The following is a 21152-nucleotide window of genomic DNA, read 5'->3' on the forward strand; positions in this document are numbered from 1 at the left end:
AGGAAGGGACAACAACACTTTCTACACGTTTTAAACGATTAATTTAGCCAATTGTTTGATTTGAAGGCTGAAAAAAATAAGAACCCTATTTTAGAGGGTATTTAATTCGGATAATTGAAACTGAAACTCTTTTAGAACCCTTATAGTCGATAACATTTTTTGCTATTGTGTCGAAATCCGCGGTATGAATCTCCTCGCTGCTTTACCGAGCTAGCTGGTTGTTGCTTGAAACATGGCGTCCCGGTGCAGCGTCTCTACACTGTTTCCTGTCCAAAGTCAGCTGGATAACGCCTTAGATGACGCTGCAACACAGCAAGAAAAAGAAGATCTCGTTCAACAATATCTAAAAAAGTTAGACGAGAGAGAGGACCTGAAGATACCCGATTTCCAGACAGGTTAGAGCTTTAGCTTAAACACTTCGCCTCTCTTTCGTAGCAGTTTGACTTGAGTTTGCCAACTCTGCTCGTCACTACAGGACTCGGCATGTTCATTCATATATACATTAAGAATGTTGGACAATTGCAGTCTACTTAGGATAAGCTCTCTTTCCTTTTAAAAGCTAACGTTACAGCACCACACGCCTTGTAACCCTTAAACACAAGTTCTTCATAGTCTGTCAATTAATTAGCTAGCTACCTTATCTATTCCGGAAGAGGAAGAAAAATTACAGGCATTCATGTAATTTAATAATATGTAAAATATGTCAATTTGTCAATGCAGTACTTCACAGTAGGGCTCACTAATATCTTGTAAACCTTCCTTTTCATTCTTGCTATTATCCTTCTGTCACAAATCACCCGAGTCACTCGTCTCCACCCACTCCACCCTATCTTCTTTACCACTCTTGTGCACTGTCCGCTGTTTTGGATGGTTGTCCTAAAGTATTTAAACTCATCCACCTTCACTATCTCGACACCTTATAGATTACAGTGTCGTCTGCAAGTATCATAGTCCATGCCTGACCTCATCTGTTAACCTATCCATCACCACTGTAAACAAGAAGGGGCTCTGAGCCAATCCCTGATGAAACTTTAACCTATATATCTCAACTGCTGCACACTGTTCTTAGACGTACCCTGCGCCACCCTCACAAACTTCTCTGTCACTCTTCACTTTCTCATGTGGCACCATAGTTCCTGTGTTGGCACCCTGTCATATGCTTTCTCTAGATCCACAAGATGGAGTGCATCTGATCTTTTCTGTACTTGAATGGTCAGAAAGCTAAAAATCTTTTTGAGCTTTACCACCATCTCACATATTGAGTCAATATTTTGCAATCTGATTAGCCCTAGTTTACATAAGTGGATAAGTTGTTGGGCATAAGTTGTTAGCCACTGAACATGCAGGGTTCCTTGGTTTTAATAGTCGGAACAGCATCCACTTGTCTTTTATATGCATAAGAATATAAAAACAATCAAATCCTATTCTATTCTATTCTAAACAAAAAATAAAACAAATGCATTTAACTAAATATTGTATATATTGCCCCCCAATTAATTGCTAATGTAATTAAAGTTTAGTTGTGGGAAACTTGGGTCTGCTGCTGAGGGATGCAGCATATTGACAATATTTCACCACACCAGTAGGTGGTGATCTACTGTTAGAACATCAAATGCTAGAGTCACACAAGGCTCAATGTGAACATAACAAGGTCCCCACAACACGTGCTTCTTTTTTTTTTCTTAATTCAGAATTCATCTAAATTTATCTAATTGAACTCTGTTCTACGCAGTCAGAGATAAAGAAGAAAAGGAGCCTTTAAGCTGCTCCGTACTGTGCTAATCTTTTATGCATGTGATTTTTTGTTTTGTTTTGTTTTTTTGTTTGTTTCTTTTTGGGGGGGTAGATTCTTATCTGCTGCAGCATACCAACAGCGAGGCATATGATCGGTCCCAAATTCATTCTGCAGCAACAATTCAAACATACTGTTGGAGTTCTAAAGAATTATCTCATCAACAAGAACAAGGTGTCATGAAGCTTTTTTGCAAAACACCGTGTGGAAGTGCACTTAAGAGATCTAAAAAAGGAGATGAAGTGGAGATTTGTGTAGCCAAAAAAACCCTTTGGGGCTAAACACTGAAAGATAATAAATGTTAACTAGATTCATCACTAAAAAAGCACACATCTATACATAGGTACCCCATTGGCTGATATGATTATGAATCAATGTGATTTGTTTTGTTCTTCTTCTTTCGTACATTTCTTTGAAAGGTTAAGTCTTGAGAAGATTATCAATGGAAAATTTAGGTAGGGGTATTACTCTTTCACTCTGTACTGGATTTTGATAGTCACCATGCTGTAAAGTGTGACAGTAAACTTATCAAATGTGCACGAGTTAAGCGTGACAAATGCTATCAGGCACAATTTAGAGTGCACATGAAAGAAGTGTGAAACAAGCTGATCTAAATCTACAACAAAAACACTTTTTATGGTATTTAACATAACACTTGGGCCACGAGAACTTTCAAGTCACTGCTTTGATCGATCAAACTATCCAACTTTTTCTCCCATGTGACACAAACGCTGTGTCAGGCCCAACCACAGATATGCCTTTTAGGTGTTTTGTTACTATATCCATAGCCCTTCTAGGATGGTAGTGTAAAGCATTTGCCTACACCGTGACTAAACATGATTAAAAAGATGACAACATCATTTTCCACTCTGTGATTTGCTCCAGGCTTAGAGTGGCTGAACACGGAGGGGCCTCTCTCTTTAAACAAGGAACTGGCTGGTAAAGTGGTGCTGCTGGATTTCTTCACTTACTGCTGCATCAACTGCATCCACATCCTTCCTGACCTGCATCAACTAGAGAAGAGACACTCTGTAAAAGGTTTGCACATACTCTACTAACTACGAGGTACTTTCCATACAGCTAATTTAATCAGCTCCAGGAAAATCCTAAAGTAGAAAAACTGTGTATTGTTTAAAAAAAAACAACCCTGCTCATCGCTTTCCTTGCTGTCCACATTAAATATAACGTAATGCTGCGTAATGCTTTGCTTGATATTCATTCATTTTTTTCCATCTATCCATCTGCCATCCTGGAAAAGCATGTTTTATCCATCTTTCCTCATTCACGTGTTTGTCTTTTGCCTGTTTGATAGGAAATATATCTGACGTGCGTTCTTGTGCATGATGTTCCCAAGTAAATCAATTTCAGCACATTGCTAAAGAAAAAAGGCTAAAGTCAGATAGTTCGTGTGAATTTCAACCCTAACCTGCCTTATCAAGAACATCATGTTTGTGGGTGAAATGGCTTGTATCTGTGACAGGCGATGGCAGATTGAAACGAAATGATAAACGTCAAGAATGAAAGCAACAATGAGTGGTTCCCTCCAGTGGCACTCAACCTCAAGCTCTGTCATACCCAGTGAAGATTTAAATCAAAAATATTTGGGGCTGGTTTTTAGCACTGTTCTCAAACCAGAAAAGATTGTGCTTTTGTCGGGGGCCTGTTGCCAAACATAATTAAACATCTTTTTTTTTTTTAAATAATTATGGGAATGTCTATTAATGATGTGCCCTGTGTGGGTCAATAATTCACTCATCCACCCATCCATTTATTTTCTTAACTGCTTATCCAGCTTAGGGTCATTGAGGCTAGAGGCGATCCCACTTGGTATTGGGCTAAAGCCAGGAAACACCCTGTCAGGCAACAGTGCTAACCACTGCCCTCCTGCATGAAGTCCAATGACTCAGTTATGTGTATTCAGAGTTTGCAGTAGCTTATTATTAAGCTCAGATTAGAAAACTTACACTGGTTTAGGGTTGAGATTTATCAACAATAACAATATCGTCTAATGGCTGCGACATATAATGGATGCCACAGCCTCGGGGAAGAAGCTGCTTTTTAGTCTCTTTATGCAGGTTTTGATGGTGCGGTATCTCTTCCCCCAAAGGCAAAGGTGTAAGCAGGTGATGACCTGGGTGTGTTTTCATAACACACTTCATTGATGGATGTTGTCACTTACAGTATAATTTCTTGACATTATCTCATAGATTCTGGAGAAACTGCATTTTTTCATTGCAGTGAGTTTCTCATTGGGCACTGGCAGATCACATGGTGCTCAGCATCATACAGGATAATTCAGTTTCATTGTCTTTAGTGTGTAAAAACAATATGGTTAAAAAATGCTTATACCATTAGCTTTGACTTGCTACAGGACAGTTTAAAGTATAGAATTTGCTCGTTATTTGGTTACTGTTGAATGGGTGGAAGATCAAGTAAAGCACTGCAGGAATTTATAGTGTATTCTTAAAGTCACACTTCAGCTGCACTGGGCCTCAGTGGAGGTACACGATTTAAATTGGTCCTGTGGTCATGTGTTGTGGAGCAGCATCTCAGGGCCATATTCGTTGGAGCAGGGAAACTGCTTCTTTTCCTTAGGCATGTAGACCCTTATCTCAGCTGTGAAGCGACAGTAGCTAAAAATACTTTCAAGACTCAGTTTAAGTAAGCATAGGTACAGCATACATCTGCCCCTCTGTAGTTTATTGTTTTGTACTTATGCATTCACAATTCCCAAATGCATTAAAATCATGACTGATGGCCTTACATTCTCACATGCAGCTCTGAAGTAATATCTAGAAATGTTCAGGGCTGCAATAATGTTTGAGAACAGTTATATATAGCAACTCCATGTAAAGCATAATCTCTGGCATTTTAATGGCCCTTTAAACAGGCTATCTATAAGTCTTGAGAGGTCTTAAAAAGGATTAAATTAGCTCTTTTTTTCTTGTTATAGGTACAAACTACAGGGGAGTGCAGACAAAGTGCTGCATACAATAAATAATAGATTCATGGACCTAATGAGAAAGTGCATAAAAGATATCACTGAAAATATAATCAAACTTGTATGATGACAAACAGGCATTACATTTATTTACATTCAAATGTTGTATCATCTGAGGAAGATGTGCCACTTGAAATTCATTTGTGAGTTGAACATTACATAAAAGACACACACACGCAGAATGCAGTGCCACCACACATTATCGTACTTGCCTTATCTCTGGCACCGCTATGGGTACATTCTGTTTGCTGCTGTTGTCACTGAGGTGTGGGAGCCACCCTGTCCAGTCACTCCACAGTCCACCCCGACCCACCCATCGTCACTGCAATCTGTGCCGGCGCTACGCTGCTTGGCAGAGGCCGCGGGTGACGAAATCCGCTGCAGACCGTGTCGAGTTTGAGCGTTGGTGGGGTTCATTTATGAAATGCGTTTTTTTTGTGTGTGTGTGTTAAAAAATATGAACTAATGCAACTGTATAGTTTTTAGATGCTTTGTAATTTGTTGGTTATTAAAGCCCTGAACAGCTCAGGGCTGTCCCTGGGATTAAAATCTAAAGTGAAAAAGCCACATAGAGTTTTATGCTCCATATATCTGGAACAAGATATCAGAAAACTTGCTGTAGCTTTTAGTTCCCTCAAATCAGTGCCTTATAATGAAATTAAATAAATAGTGTGTAGTGTTTTGAAAGTGCCTTGTCACTGAAAGTTGCTCTTTTGCTGTTTCTTGTGTAACTCTATTAATGAAAACAAGTCTTTTTTTCCATTTAGAAAGTTGTTTTGCTCTGTGTACAGTTGCATGCAATCAAATTGTAAATAGTAGAAACTGCACAAAATCAAACTTGTTAGAAATCTTTTTTATTTTTTAAAATCTGTGATCACGCTCGATTCCCTGTGAATAAAGCATTTTCAGAGCGACAAGGTAGCTTTGACATTTCTGCCGCTCCGCTCGGGCTCTGTTTACTCAGCGTATTGTCGAGTTTTTGATTTAAGGAATGACAGAAGTACAAAAGTGACTGTTTTGATAGAGAGTTTTATAATGATTGTAAGGAAGGAAGGAAACTAATCAAGATATCTGCTATCTGTGGACTCTTTGGAGAGTTTTAGTGCCACAAAAGCATGTGTTTAAAATAACATCACCAGCCTGTTACATTCATAGTTCTAGGCAATTCAGTTGCATAACATTTGAAAGTCTGCAGCCCTTGTACAAAGTCACAAATTATAACTACTTTCTGTCTTTAGCTGTATAATAAGCATAGTGTTTACTTATCTTTGATGATTACTGAGAAATGGCTTTTCCAGAAACCTCACTTAAACCTGCAATGTGTTATGCTTGAGGGTTGGTTGGTTTACATAGGTCTCTTAAATTTTACAGTGGAAAAATCATTGTGCTTAGTGCATCTTTGCATGTACGTTTGTGACATGTGTGTCTTATGCAACACCTTTCTGCCTAAACGCTCACTGTTCGCTGTTTAATCTCTTTTTCAGATGGGTTGGTTATTGTTGGTGTGCACTCTGCCAAATTCCCCAATGAAAAGGTATGTTTTGGGTTTTTTGGAAACTTTTAGGGGAAACTTTTGCTTTTTTTTTTCTTTAATACTTCAAAAGTATCTACATGTATACCGATGAATTTATACTTTGTTTAAATTACTCCAAGTAAAAAGAGGGCTGTAGGAGCCAGGGTGTTAATTTGAAGTTTTATACCTGTATAAAAACAGGAGAATAAGATTTTGGCAGCATATAAAAATTGCAAGAACTTACTTTCTTTATCAATCCCGGACCAGAAACTCTGTTCTTCAGATATTCTGCTATTGGCTCCCTTTTGTTTGTTTTTTTTAATGAAATCTTTTGCCAACTTGGCAGGGGAATAATCTGTACTCTCCAACTGTGAGGAAATAAATTATGCTTCATATGCATAGTACTTACCCTACTTTTTATCAAAAACAAACAGGCAGGCAAAGTTTTACAAATTAAAACAACAAAATATCTGGATATTATATGGTTTACAATGATATCTAAGCTCGTGGAAAGTCATTTGTAGCGTTCTGATGCAGAAAAACTGTATATGTAATTTGCTCTACATAGATGGGCTCTGTACCCTGTTATAGTTTGTAATAAATGGGTAATATCACAGTAATAAGTTGGTAATGGTATAATGGTATCATTGTATTAAACCTCCCAGTTAAAGTGTTGCAATCTTTGCAAGTAACTTAAAGCCAAAATATTTCATATTTGATTACTGCATCCATGTTTGCAATAACTGCATCAATATGCATCAATATGCAATTGCATCATATTTCTTGTTTCTTTATTGGTCTGTGGGGTTTTGCTTCTTCAGTCTTCTCTTCAGGAGGTAAAATGTATTTTCATATGGATTCAAATTTGGATTTTTGACTCCAAAACCCTAAATAATCTCCCGTCGATAATGTGGCCAAATGTATGGATGCATTTCTTCGTAAGTCAGAAGACAAAGTGTTTCTGTAGATGTAGGCAATTACTCTGTTACTACCATCGTGATCATCAGGAGATTCTCGATAAAAATGTGTTAGCTTGTTCCATTAGCGGCCATGTAAACCCAGGGCATGAAACAACCTCAACCATGCTGCACAGATGAGCTTTTATTGTTTAGGATCATGAACAGATGCCTTCTTTCTTCATACTTTCAAGCACTTTCACAGCTGAAATCGCTGTTTCGTAAGTCCAGAAGCCTTTGGTCCCAAACTGTCTCCAACTGACTCTTCTCTGCACATTTTTGCCAGTTTCATTACAGCTAATAAGCAGTTTGTGTTTTGCAGTAAGACCTCTATATTGTTAATCTTCGCCACTTTTCTTTGGCGGTTGTTCATAATGTTATGCACTTTTATTTTATTTATTTTTTTCTTTACTGTTCTCACCATTTGTCTCTGTCATCAGTTGCCCCTGTTTTCCTTGGATGCCTGTTTAAATGCCTGTTGGGCAGTACTTCGGTGGTTTCCGTCTCTTTCAGGACATTCCATATTGCTCCACTGGATGTGCCCGATGTTTTTGAAATGTCTCTTGCAGATATTCCCACTTTTCTAATCTTTGAAATTATGTGCTTTTCATGAATAGATCTTTATGTTGGTTTACCCTGCTTAACTAAAAATGTAGATGAAATCCAAAGCTTAAACTAAAAGTGGAAATCCAGAGCTTCTTTACAATTAAACCTTTAATCTTCAAAAAATGATGTACGTCATGTTTCAGCATTTCACTCGTTTAAAAATCTGGGTGTTTTGATACAAAATGTGTCAACCTGTGTGTTGTTTAAAATCATTGTAATGGGCAGTTAGTCTTTTAAAAGATGACTTTCAACTTAACAGCAAAAGCTTTACTTATAAAAGGGCTGTCCTGAATACCAGTATTTTGTGCTCCTGTAATTTGGGGGGATAGTTAAATCACTAAGTAAGAGCTTTGTAACGTTTTTGCTACATGCAGACTTTTCTAAAAGACTTGGAAAAGTTTCTGAACTTTTTGATAAATTCAGGTGGAGCCTTATTGAAGGACAACACTTGAACTCATCACCATTTTTGCACATGTTCTCAAAGGTCCTGGACAACATCCGAAGCGCTGTGCTCCGCTACGACATCTGCCACCCCGTGGTAAACGACAGCGAGGCGAGTCTCTGGCATGAACTGGAGATCTCCTGCTGGCCCACGCTGGTCCTACTTGGACCACGTGGCAACTTGCTCTTCTCCCTGGTGGGTGAGGGCCACCGTGACAGGCTGATGCTTTTCACTGACTGCGCTCTGCGTTATTATGGGGTGCGTGGTCTGCTCAAGGCTCACACAGTGGGAATCAAGCTGTACAAAGACGCCCTGCCACCCAGCATCCTTTCTTTTCCTGGAAAGGTGGCTATAGACAACAGTACTAAAAGGCTTGTCATAGCAGACACAGGACATCACAGAATACTGGTGGTGTCTTCTACTGGAGACCTGCTACATGTCATAGGAGGTAAGAGACTTCACACCAATGCATTTTTAAAACAACAACAACAAATGGGCATGATGTAACGAGCTCCAATTTAGATGGCCATTAAATACAAAAACTATTGTGTTGTAATAAGTGAGATCTGTAAAAGTTCAACAGCAATATTTAGCCAATGATGACATTTTAGCATTATGCAACTGCCTCAACAACCCTCAGAGGAGCCACATGGCAGTTAGGCTGATGTCCCCAGACCAGCAGAGAGGTTGGCAGCAGCAGGGACTTGTACATGCTGGGAACTGGCACTGACCTAGAGTGGACAAATGAGGAGAGAAAATTGAGGATTGGTTTTATTTTTGTGTTGTTGACATCAGCTCTGTGCACGCATAAGAAAGGTTTGCCGAGCTGCAGAGCGTGACGTGATTCTGAAGTTTTCTCCTATTTAGTTTCAGCAAAGAAGGAAGTTTCTTCTTTGCTGAGACTAAATAGCAATAATTGTCATACGAATAGTCATGAATAAAAATAATTATTCCACTCTGATTCATTTTTTAAAAATTTAATATTGACATGTCTGAATTTTATTATGAAAAATAAATATTTGGAGCTTATTATTACCTTTAAGTGATCGAAAGCTTTAATCAGTGCTGGGTTTTTCCTTTTGTCACAGGGCCTGAAAGCGGGAGAAAAGATGGCGACGTGTCTGAAGCTTCCTTTAACTCCCCTCAGGGTGTGGCCATTAAAGGGGACACTGTATACGTGGCTGACACGGAAAACCACTTGATTCGAAAGGTTGTCTTAATAATTTTAGTTTTAAAAAGTATTTTTTTCAAGTCTTTGTTGATATTTATCAACCATAATAAATAATAATAATAAACCATCTGTGTCTGCATCTGTTTGTAGATCGACCTGTTAGAGGGAAAAGTCAGCACTCTGGCTGGAGTAGGCACTCAAGGGACAGACAAAGAGGGCGGGGCTATGGGACCACAGCAGCCAATCAGCTCTCCTTGGGATGTGATGCTTGGCACTGCCAGTGAGGAACTTTAATTGCCTTTCTGCCTTGTATGAGTCTTAGAAGATTCACCTTCAAAACAAGCTTTTAGTATTCAGGGCACAAATACACTAGATGACACATTCGTTTACACTTATACAATGTAATATAAAACTTCTATTTCTCCTTAAAACATCAAATCCTCCTTATCCCTGCCTTTTAATTATTTTCTCTTGAGCATTTATTTATACACTTGATTATTAATAGCTTATTAATTTCATACAATACTTTTATTTTTAAATTCAAGTGGGAATCTTTTTTCTTTTAAACTCTTTTTGGTGAATATCTTGTTGTCATGAAGCGTCATTAATGTGGGATTTAGATTAATAATCAGTCAGCTCAGACTCTCATATACACTTGTTATTCCACATTGATTATCTATTTTTCTTCACCCTAGGAGAAAAATACAAGTCAGTTTGTTTATCTATTTGCTCTCCTTGTGATTTAAAAATGTGACAAACTAAATTTGTTACTTTGTTTGTTACTTTGTTACCAGCAGACTGATTTAATTAATTATTTTTTTCTTGAACATTAAGCACCTCTTGTAAGATCTTGCGGTTGCATTTGAAGGAAACTGTCCCCATAAATTGTGTCCTTCAGTAAAAGAAACAAAGAATGAAACTGTATGTCTGGACAGAGGTGTTTATTTTGCCTCTGGCAAGCGCTGTTCTCAACGATTCATAATGTAGAGGTATGTGTTTGTGTGATTTATACAAATCTTCTTAATTGAAAGTGTTAAGCATAGAAGATTTCAGGGCTACCGCAGTTAATTTTTTGCCTCAGGTTGATTTACGCCACAGCCAGCTGGTTTTAAGCTGGTCTCAGAACCTTTAACTTCAGTACACCCTGACTAATACATTTAAAATTTAAAGCAGTCTTTTAATATTAAAATAATTTCCATAAAAATGAGCCATTCGGCACTTCTATAAGTACCAAATGGCTCAATTTTGCAAGTACTCTCTGTCTGTGCTAACATCCCTGGGAAAGGTATGCATTTACCATGGTAAACAGGAAGTGAAGGGCTGGGTGCTTGAAGAAAATACTATGAAGGAAGCAAAAATAAAACAAAGATTTCTTTGCTTGGACCTAGAAAGATGGGGAACTGTTACTCAAAGCAACACACAGAAGGTGTTCATGGCAGCAGAAAACAGATTGGGACTCATGGAAAAGCAAATACATCAACCCAGAGTGATATGAAGAGCGTTATCAATTACATGGGAGAGGCATATTCAAAAGATGAAATTAAGTAAATGTGTGTGTTTAATATTTTGGCTTCATTGACCCAGTCAGAAAGCAAAGATGTTTTCAGGTTCTGCCTGTTCTGACTAAATCTCTCCTTAAACACCACCCGTATGGTTTAAACAGTGAGTGTTTAAAAAAAAAAAAAACCTCTTATTAGTATGGATGTACCCTGACATTGTCTTCTGAGAGAACGTCCAAACACACATCCACATATTCATGATTTATTCAAGATGTGGATGAATAAATTATTCAACCAAATCAAGAGGATCCCACACCTTTTGAACTATAAAGTGCTAGACTGGCTTTGAGTCAAGTATGTATCCCTGACAGTCCACCCGTTTTGATCAAGAAAGGCTGAACTTTGCCCCGCATTAAAAATACAACAGAGATCGTGCATGTCTGTAAGGCTTGTGCGTTCATCACAGTGGCAGTATTGTATCTGCTGAGTGCATATGGCCTTTGTCAGAGAGGCTGCTGTGTGTCTTAAACCTGCACAGCTCCATATTTTGACTCAGTTCTGACGCTGAGCAATCAGCAGATCGGGAGAGGGGGAGTTTGCAAAAATAATTTTGCTGCCTGGAAAAAAAAAATCTATTTCTTACTTTTACTTTGAAAAAAACACATTTTGTCCTTGTGTTTGAGCAGACTGTAGTCCCAAACACACCTCAAGAACATAGCTCAACAACGAAGGACAAATATCACAGTAGTTGTTGAATGATACTGAGGCTGACTGGTAGATGGCCAAGAGCACTGACACCAGTTCCTGCTCCCATATTTATCCTGTGGGGTTTTTTTGCGTTTTATTTTCATGTGTAGGCGGCGATGAAGACAACGTGCTGTGGATAGCCATGGCAGGGACTCACCAGATCTGGGCTTTGTTCCTAGCTGATGGAAAACTGCCCAAAGGAAGGTGAGAGACCAGTACATGACTGCCATGGCCGCTTCGAAACATATTCTGATAATATAATGACATGGTTGTAATTCTCCTTTTAAAACTGTGAAAATGGATTCCTCTTCTTGTGTGTCTTCCGTGGTCGGAAGTTTCACAGGAGGTCACATTATGTAATAATCTTTTTTAATTACCGCAAATAAACAGGAGATAAAATCTCAGTCTTGTTTTTATTAAAAGAAACAAAAAACAAACAGATTTTCTCCTTTTTGGAACTCTGTCCATCAGGAAGTGCATTCTAGTATTTAATGACATTGTCTTGCCATTTGAACAGCGAGTCCAAGGCAGGGATTTGTGTGCGATGGGCGGGCAGCGGCAACGAAGAGAACCGGAACAACGCCTACCCTCACAAGGCAGGCTTTGCCCAGCCTTCAGGCCTGGCTTTAGCCCCAGAGGAGCCCTGGAGCTGCATGTATGTGGCTGATAGCGAAAGCAGCACCATCCGAACGCTGGCGCTGAAGGATGGAGCCGTCAAGTTGCTGGTCGGAGGAGAGAGAGACCCACTGGTGGGTGTACAGTAAATGGGGGAAGAATGAATTAATAGTGTAAAAAAAGCTTTATTTACCATTCATCATCATCTTCCCTCTGCTAGATACCTTTTCAAGTATCCTTATTTCCAGTTATAATGCTCATGTGGTTTGAAACAAACAGTTACAGCATCTCTTAATGAAGTTTCACAGACCAGCATGATATAGTGCACATAATTTATCAACTTGTTGTTTGCCATATTGTCCATTTTTATTGCTACTTTAAAAGGTGAACTTCTTATAGAAAGAAAAAGCCAGCGCAGATGAACTTGTGGAGACAAATTAAAAGTCCATTTCCGAAGCAGACTGTAGGAGCAGAATAACCTTGTGCGGCACTTTCAATGATGATGTGTCCTGTGCTTGGCTCTGTCACCATACATCAACGCAAAACACACAGTGTGAAACCTGCACATTAGTCTGCCACATTTCCAGCCACACAAAACATTAGGACAATTATGAAGAAAAATGTTGCACAAATATGAATCATTGTTAGGCACTCACGCAGAGTTTAGGGCTATTTTTGTATGCATAAAAATATGGTTTTTTTTCCTTTAAAGAGAAACAAGTAAACACAGACCCTCTTGTTTGTTGCTAAAGGAAAGCCTGAAAAACAATGTTGGTGCATACCTTCATGCCCTTACAGCAGCTCTGCTGTAGTTTCTTTGTCTTGCCGCACTGGTGTATTTTTGGAAAGTCACAAGCTTGTAAGTCCCCATGAGAGCAGGAAGTAATTAACTAGAGAGTCATATACAGTTTATTTAACATGGTGAAGAGCCGGGAGAAACTATTAGCTGCCCACAGATGTTTAAGGAGTTGATCTAGAACAGCCAAACAGTATTGAAGCTGAGGTGGCGTCCTCTCATGTTTGCACTTTTACAGTAATATCAGTTGTCAAATTGAGCTAAAGCAGAGATGTCAGACTCATTTTACACTGTGGACACATAAAGAGTAAGTCACCGTGCAGAGATTTAACTGCACCTTTAATCCTGGAGATATCTTAATATAATAACAGACAGTATGACAAAAAACAGTGTTGTTGTTTTTTTTTTTGTTTTTTTACATGAGAGAGAAACACTGATGTAGTATGTGAAAGAAATCTGTCAGTGCAACTCTTAAAATGTTCTTTTTTTTTACTGTGGATCTGTTGTGAAAAAATACATACATTTCTACAGTAGATGGTGGGAAAACGGGAACAACTGTTTTTCTATTATTTTATTACTTTGGTGTAGTATGAATGGCCATGGGAGGGGTGTTTATCAGTAGAAAAAGCTGTAAAACGGGTGAAAAAATGGTTAAAAGTCCAAAATATATGCCCACCTTGACATTTCCCAAAGCAGTCCAGTGTAAGGTTATTACAGTTAGCTAACACTAAACTGAAAGTAGAGATGAAAAAACATTTTAGTTAACTAAAATAAAAATAAAAGCTAGACTTTTATTTTCCATCCTATTTTCCATATTTTCCAAATCAAAAAACGTATCTGATTTTAGATTCAGCATCTTTTTTGCACTGCTTCTGATGTGGCGGCTGACTTCATGTCTTTGATAGTAAATGGACTGTTTCTTATGTAACACTTTTCTACTGTAGTTGAGCATTTAAAGCACTTTATTCACACTCGAGAATAATTCTGCATCCTTGGCAACCATTCTTCTGATTACTGTCGTCTTGCCACATGCAACAAAATACTGATTTCCATTTTCAGGGGGTAGAGGATGAAGCTGCACGTAGCTGGATCTAGCTAGTTTAATTACCAGTGACTGAAGATTGCGTTTTTTCCCCATTTCAGTCTAGGTTGTCTGCATTGCAAATTCTCAAGTCTGGGAGGTGAATTCATGGTGCACAACCCCTTTAATGTTGAGAACATCTACGAGCATGCTCCAGGTCCTCCAGCTCCTTTTTGAACTCGACCAAATTCTGTTTACCTCGTTCTTCAGCTGAAGTCTGGTTGGGTTGCTGAGATGTTTCAAGCTCACACTTGTGCAGTTAGATAATGGATTTAAACCTATTGGCTTTCACTCAGTGGATTTTACATTTCCAAGGATTTGTTGTTGTAAACACCTTGTAGCTGTTTAGTCAGCGAGCCAGGAGAATCATGAGACTTTGAAGATTGTTATCATGGTCCTTTTCTGTTGCTGTTGTTATTTACAGAGCTGATACAAAATTATAACCAATTTATCGAAATGTTATCACAGCTTCTTACAAATTGGTTGTTGATGGGATTATCTGTTTGGTCATGCTAGTTTCAAATGAATCATGGCACACACAAAAAAATAAAATGATTTATCTCACAGTCTTAATCTTTTTATGTATAAAATTCATCATTCATAAGATAGAAAAGGCTTCGGCTTTCTTCAGTTTCCTGTCTCGTTTTCAATGCAGTTAAGGGTGTTTTGTAATTTTAGTCGATAATATGTTTTTTTCTCTAACCAGTGTTTTGTATTGTTCAAAACAGAACCTTTTTGCTTTTGGGGATATGGACGGGAAAGGGGTGGATGCCAAACTCCAGCATCCTCTCGGTGTTGCCTGGGCTTCCGAACAAAACTTGCTCTATGTAGCCGACTCCTACAACCACAAGGTAACAGATGATTGTCACAAGGCTGCATTTTAAAGATGTACTGTGCAAATTTAACACTTATGTTCTGTAATGAGTTCCTTGAAGTGACTGAGTTCATGCCAAAGTGGTTAAAACTCCTTTTGAATTCCAGGAAGGAAATTTTTTTTTTTTGATAACCAACATCTTGTGTGTGTGTGTGTGTGTGTGTGTGTGTGTGCCTGTGATTCTCCTCAGATCAAGGTGGTGGATCCAAAAACAAAGCAGTGTAGCACATTAGCAGGAACAGGAGATGCTGGAGATACTCTGGGTCCAGAGTTTAACAAATCCTGCTTCAATGAACCCGGAGGAATCTGTGTCGGTGACGGCGGAAAACTGCTTTACGTGGCCGATACCAACAACCACCAAGTCAAAGTGCTGGACCTGACCTCCAAGACTGTCTCGCTGGTGAGTGCGTTGCCTGTGTGTGTGTGTGCGTGTGTGTATTTAGGAAAAGTGTGGTTCCAACCTTGAGAAAGTGCTTTACATTTTGTACACGTTTGTGTAATTAATCTGTCCCAAAAGCTTCTGCGCTAGAAGAGATTGAATTAAAGGTGACAAAGACAGGACACTGTAAGTTAGGGTAGCTTTCTCCTTGCTTTTGTTTAATCCAAACACCCATATCTCTCTTTTATCCAGCTCCCCATCTCCCGCGAGTGCACAGATTCGGTACCTACAAAGCCCTCGGGTCCGACCAAAGCCCCCACGCTGCCTAAATCAGCTGCCAGGAAAGAAATGCCGCCAGTAGCGGTGACTGCGGGCCAGACTGTCATCATGTCTGTCACACTGTCACTTCCAGAAGGGACCAAACTCACTGAAGAGGCGCCCAGCTGCTGGGCACTCTCAGCAGAGGGTGAGACAAAGTTCAGTCACTGTTACATGAAGTATCATGCATGTAAATGTTCTGAGCATGTTTAGCCTTCATGCCCATGAAAGATGTCTTGACCATCATTGACACCTCATCCTGTCACTGATGTTACATCCATGAGCTTCTGCCACACAGCTGCACATGTTCACAGGGACACACTTGGAATTTTAAGTAAAGTTTTGCACGAAAAGTTTTTGATTTTGAGATAATGTTGACAAAATTCAACTTCTCAGTTTCAACTAAAGAGCACTTATAAACACTCATTTATATAATGCTTCTTTAGTAAGTACTGTACATCCACAGTCAGTTTAGAATCACCAGTTAACCTGTTGTGCATGTTTTTGGACTGTGGGGAAAAAGCTGGAAAAACGCAGGCAGGCTCCGGGAAAACATGCGAACTGCAAGCACCAAAGGCCCCAGCATCACTGGAGATTTGAACCAGGAAGCTTCTTGCTGTGCGGGAAAAGTGCTAACCACTGCATATAAAAAATTAGTAATTCTTCTGTGACTTGATTGAGAACCTTCAGCTCACTTTAAAGCAAAAACCTTTCGAAGCTGATTGACTGTATTAGTTATTTGGTAAAATTACATGATGCTGTGACACAGAAATTAGGCTTTTTTTTTTGTTATTATTACTGTAATTTCTAAGCTAGTTAGTCAGACATGCTGTATTTCCATTGTGTTGCTGGGCCAGACTAATGCAAGTTAATTATTTTGTTGCGTGTTGGCTGAAGAAAAGCACTAAAGCAGCAGCCTACAGACATCACTGTAATGTGTGTAAACCCGAGGACTGACAGATCTGCTGCGTCTAAGCTTTGATTGGACTTTTTTTCCCGTTCAGGTGAGAGGTTAATTGAATTCTAAAACCCCAGCAGTGTTTGGCAAAGACTTCACAAATATCTGCTGGGAACCAGAAGTGGAAGGATTTAGGTGGCAGAGCAGTGAGGAGGCAGCTTACAGCAGCTGCTTTGTATAACAGCTTGTTTGAAAAAAAAAAAATGCATGCTTTTCCTCAAGTTATTTCTCTGTTCGTCAGGGTAACCAACCAGAGTCAGGGCTGCAGCATAAACGTCCTCCCTGTGCTTAGAATGAGCGCGTTGTGGAGTGAAGCCTCTAATTCTCTCCTACAAAACTTTATTTTGGTCTCTGATCTGTCAAAAAGTGAAGGATGCTTAACCTGCCTGCACGTCGTTTTCACCGTTCAACAAGCAGATTCTCACTCTGCCAGCCCACACCTGGAATTTATAGTTCGCAGCTAAAACAAAGACAAATACTTAAATCACTCAAAGCTCTTTTAAACCACCAGCGAGGAGGTACGAGGCGTGGATGGCTTAATTTATGATTTTATATTCTAAAGAGGTTTAGTCTAATTCTCTCAGATTGTAGTGTTGACCATAGGATCGATTGATACGTGATTTTTTTTTTTGATTTTATTTTTATGTGATGTGATGTTAGTGACAGTTGTGGTCTGTTCATTACGTTTGCACCAAAAGTGTTTCCATCATCCTGAGCGCTGCAGCATGAAATCCTCGATAACGGCAGGCTATTTTTAGAGCATTTCGATAAGACGACATGCCTTGGTTCACATAATTAGCTACCAGGCTATGTTATGTGATCCCCCGCTGTCCCATTATACCCAGTCTAGACTTATGCTGATCAGATCAGAGCAGAGGCAGGGATTTTAATGGATCAACTTAGAAGTGCACGCCAGATCTAAATTGTTTTTTTAGTGGCTTTTTAGAAATGGCTTCCCTGGGACCCAGCGTTAGACATCAGCTTCATTAATCTCGGCTGGCTTGGGTTCTGTGGTCTCTGTGGCGTGATATTTTCTCACCGCTGACGCTCCGGTGATTCTTTTCGACTTTCATTTATCTTTCAGTGGTCGTGTCGCTTCAGATGTGTACTTGTGTCTAAAAATATTCCCTGTGTTTCAGAAAATGAATGTCTTCAACCACTCTTTATTTGATTTAGTAAGGGTATGTGAGTTTGGCCTAATATTTCAGAGGGACTGTTTTACTGTGCAGGCTTGAGTCAGCCCTAGCACTCTGGCTGCACCCCACTACGTTCAGCAATAAATCGAGATGCCAGCCAGCTATTCTCATTCAAAGCCATCTGTTCTTTCAAAACATGGATGAACTAAGGCGGACACGTGACCAAACCGGGGATTGAGCTTAGTTTATGTCATTCTTGAAGTGGATCTGTGGGTTCATCGTGGACAGCCCACAATATTCAGTGTGCCTGACAAGTAAACTTCACTGTCTGTCACTATACAGGAGTTTAACCACACTTTTAAACCTGAATATGTCTTTATACCAGAAAAAGATTGTATGCGAGTATAAAAAAAGTCTTGTTTTTCTTTTTGACATGATAGAGAAACGCTGATGATGAAAAGTCCAAAATTTATGGCCTCCTTCATATTTCCCAAAGCAAAGTCCAGATTAGTCCTTGCCCGGCCAATTCTGGACACAATACTGGAATTCTGAGAGTGTCCTAGACTTTGGAAGCATATCCTTACAGAGTTGAGATAGAACTACCAATCAGACTGGTATCTGGAAAGGTTCCTGAGCAGTGCTAGTGTGCGCTAAGCCGCTGGGGGAGACTGTGCAGAGTGCTGCAACAATGCTTAACTGGGTGCTTCATCTCAAAGTAACATTGAGGTTAATGCCTGGCCTGAGTTTACCAGTTTACCAGCAAGGCATGTACACTGTACATAAAAGTTGGACGTCCTTTGACATCACTTCCTGTTTTGTTTTGTTTTTTGTTTTTTTTAAAGGTAACGAGTGGCTGCTAGACCATCAGGTGCTTACTGGTTCCATTAAGGATCTCTCACAGCCCCTCTGCATCTCAGCCAAACTTCCAGTCGTTATGAAGGAAACAAACGGCAGTCCAAGCCTCACGTTGGCCGTGTGGGCGTACTACTGTACGGAAGCAGGTAAAGCCTGCATGATGAAAGCGGCTTCATTCTCCCAGCCTCTTCAAATAAACGCCAGTTCTGGAGAGGGAGAGGTCATCGTGGAGTTGACTCATGCCTTCTGAAGCCGCCTACATGTCTTAGTTAAAATAGCCTTCGAGTCCACACTTTGTGTTGCGTTGAGACCTCAGCTTAATCGCTCTTGTGGCCTGCTCATACTTCTGAAAGCAGGAAGGAACGATTGTTTCTGACAGAGCTCTCACTGTGATGAAAAAGGCGATTTGAGTGAACTTGATTTTCTTAGATACTCGGATGTCTCTTCACATATAACACATTAGCTCGGTAATGTTCTCGACTGTGTGCGACGGCTATTAAAGGAGTGCAGATAGACACCCGCAGATATACTATATATTATATTTATGTAGTGAGCTCTCATGACGACAGGTTGCATTGCTAATATGTGGGGGTTTTGCCAAGTTGTTTATCAAAACTAAAAGAATAAGGAAACTTATTAAAGTTATTTAATGAGAAACTATGAATATCTAATTTATCGTAGCACTGCTGGTGTGATTGATGGGCAGATAAATAAAGGGATTTTCATCCGTTCTCTTATCTTCTGGAAAATCTAAAGTTCTTTCAGGTGTTAAAAACAAAGTAAAAACTAAAACTTCAGCTTTATAGTTTCACTTTAATTGAGGAAGGAGGATTTGAAGTGATTATTATTATGAATATTATTATTATAAGCTGATAAGTAATAAAATAAGTAGAATTTCTTTAAATGGAGACTTTATATGAATCAGCTTTTCAATGCTAATATCGAGTTCCAGCCAGTGTCTTCATAAAAAAAGGATATTTGAATTATGTAAGGCTTTCATAGGGATTATTAGGTTAGGATAAAAATCTATATCTTTCATTTAATCTCAGCCCAGCAGAGGAGGTAGTTAGCAGGAGAGGACAGATGTGTGACGCTTAAGTCTTTATGCAGTTGGGGGTTTACTGAACGTGTCCATGCAGAGACTCTCATTTCTCGTTATCATTATAATGTTAAAGTTGTGCAGCGCCGCGGTATAAACGTTTTCACTTTCCTCCTTTAAATGCTGTATTACCACAGATCAGCGCGGGGTTGGTTTGGTCACATCAGCTTGGAAAGGTGCCCGCCGATCGAGCTCCCATCCCGCGTGCATTTGTTTACACGTGTGGCAGCAGACTGATTCTTCTTAAGCCGTTTACACTGTTCTCTCGTAGCCCGAAAGCTTTCCGATTGCGATTATTCACAGCGCACCAGAAGCTGTTTTGATTCCGAACCACCTGTTATTTTGAGTAATGAGTAAAGTGCCTGTTTTCGAGGAGGGGGAAGCAGCCGAGGACACTGACATGACTGCCGCCTGTTCCCGCACGCTGAAACCAAAGTCTCATTAAATTCTCTCCATCAAGCATTTATACACTTCATCTCAGCTTCACAAAGGGAACATTATATGAAAGGAATGCTAATAATGATCCGCTCGATCACGTTGTGTAATGCGATATGATAATGTGGAAGTTGTTTTGTCATTTTGCCTTTATTGGTTTACTAAGTTATGAGTTGTTGTGAGAGCGTTTTGATTATCGTTGCTGTCATCATGTCTCATAACCTAATTGTGCTCGTCAGCCTGCTCTTATTTGGTTTGGCTCACTCAGCCCAAGTGCCTTGGAAAGGATTGCATGGATGGTGTACATTCATGGCACTTTAACCGTATTAGAAGCAATATTGTTTTGTTTTTCCTTTCTCTTTTTTTCAACTCCCACAAGTTATTTATTTCCAGCGAACTGCAGTTGTTGTACTTTCTCGGCTCTCTTATCCCTCTGGCACTTTTTAATGAGCACTAATAACCTTTGGGTGGCTGTCGGTGGGCATTAAGCTCCTGATATTGTTTTGTAACTCTCACTTGATTTTGTTTTTTTCTTCATTTCTGACTTCTCAGACACATTTTGGCATGCTTTTGTCTTCAGGGGCACCTTGTTAATACTTTGGCTTCTCCGTGTTGGACTTCAATATGCAGCACAGTGAGGAAAAACTAATAAAACTTATTTTATCTAGTCTGGTTTGTGTGCCGTTCTTTTCATTTCCTGGTATTTGAGAATCAGTTTGTTTTGCGTAATTCCAACCAATACATTAATAAGCTGGTGCTGAAGCTCTTTTATATGAGATGCTATCAAAAGCATCACTAATGAGCACACTCGTTACATAAAAATGTAAAAATGCCAGTTTATTTCTGAGCTGGCCTCATACGCAGACCTCCTGTTTGACG

At 39.4% G+C, this 21152-nt stretch overlaps 1 protein-coding gene across 1 annotated transcript; it reads left to right on the forward strand.

Moving 5' to 3' along the window:
- The first annotated feature begins 132 nt into the window (after positions 1-132).
- On the forward strand, positions 133-20942 carry nhlrc2 (NHL repeat containing 2). The gene is made up of 13 exons (XM_082544269.1): positions 133-395; positions 2678-2830; positions 6278-6327; positions 8353-8758; positions 9399-9520; positions 9632-9761; positions 11838-11931; positions 12245-12476; positions 14948-15070; positions 15284-15493; positions 15725-15938; positions 18727-19018; positions 19164-20942. Exons 1-12 carry the CDS (start codon positions 233-235, stop codon positions 18987-18989), a joined length of 2160 nt encoding a protein of 719 aa, XP_082400395.1. The 5' UTR covers positions 133-232; the 3' UTR covers positions 18990-19018; positions 19164-20942.
- Positions 20943-21152: the final 210 nt, after the last annotated feature.

This window comes from Aulonocara stuartgranti (genome assembly GCF_965226115.1).
Source record: "Aulonocara stuartgranti genome assembly, chromosome: 8".
In the NCBI taxonomy this organism is placed as follows: Eukaryota; Metazoa; Chordata; class Actinopteri; order Cichliformes; family Cichlidae; genus Aulonocara; species Aulonocara stuartgranti.

Coding starts and splice junctions, on each gene's coding strand:
- nhlrc2 (XM_082544269.1), top strand. CDS start 233: ATGGCGTCCCGGTGCAGCGTCTCTACACTGTTTCCTGTCCAAAGTCAG. Junction 396..2,677: donor GATACCCGATTTCCAGACAG/GTTAGAGCTTTA, acceptor GATTTGCTCCAG/GCTTAGAGTGGCTGAACACG. Junction 6,328..8,352: donor CCAAATTCCCCAATGAAAAG/GTATGTTTTGGG, acceptor ATGTTCTCAAAG/GTCCTGGACAACATCCGAAG.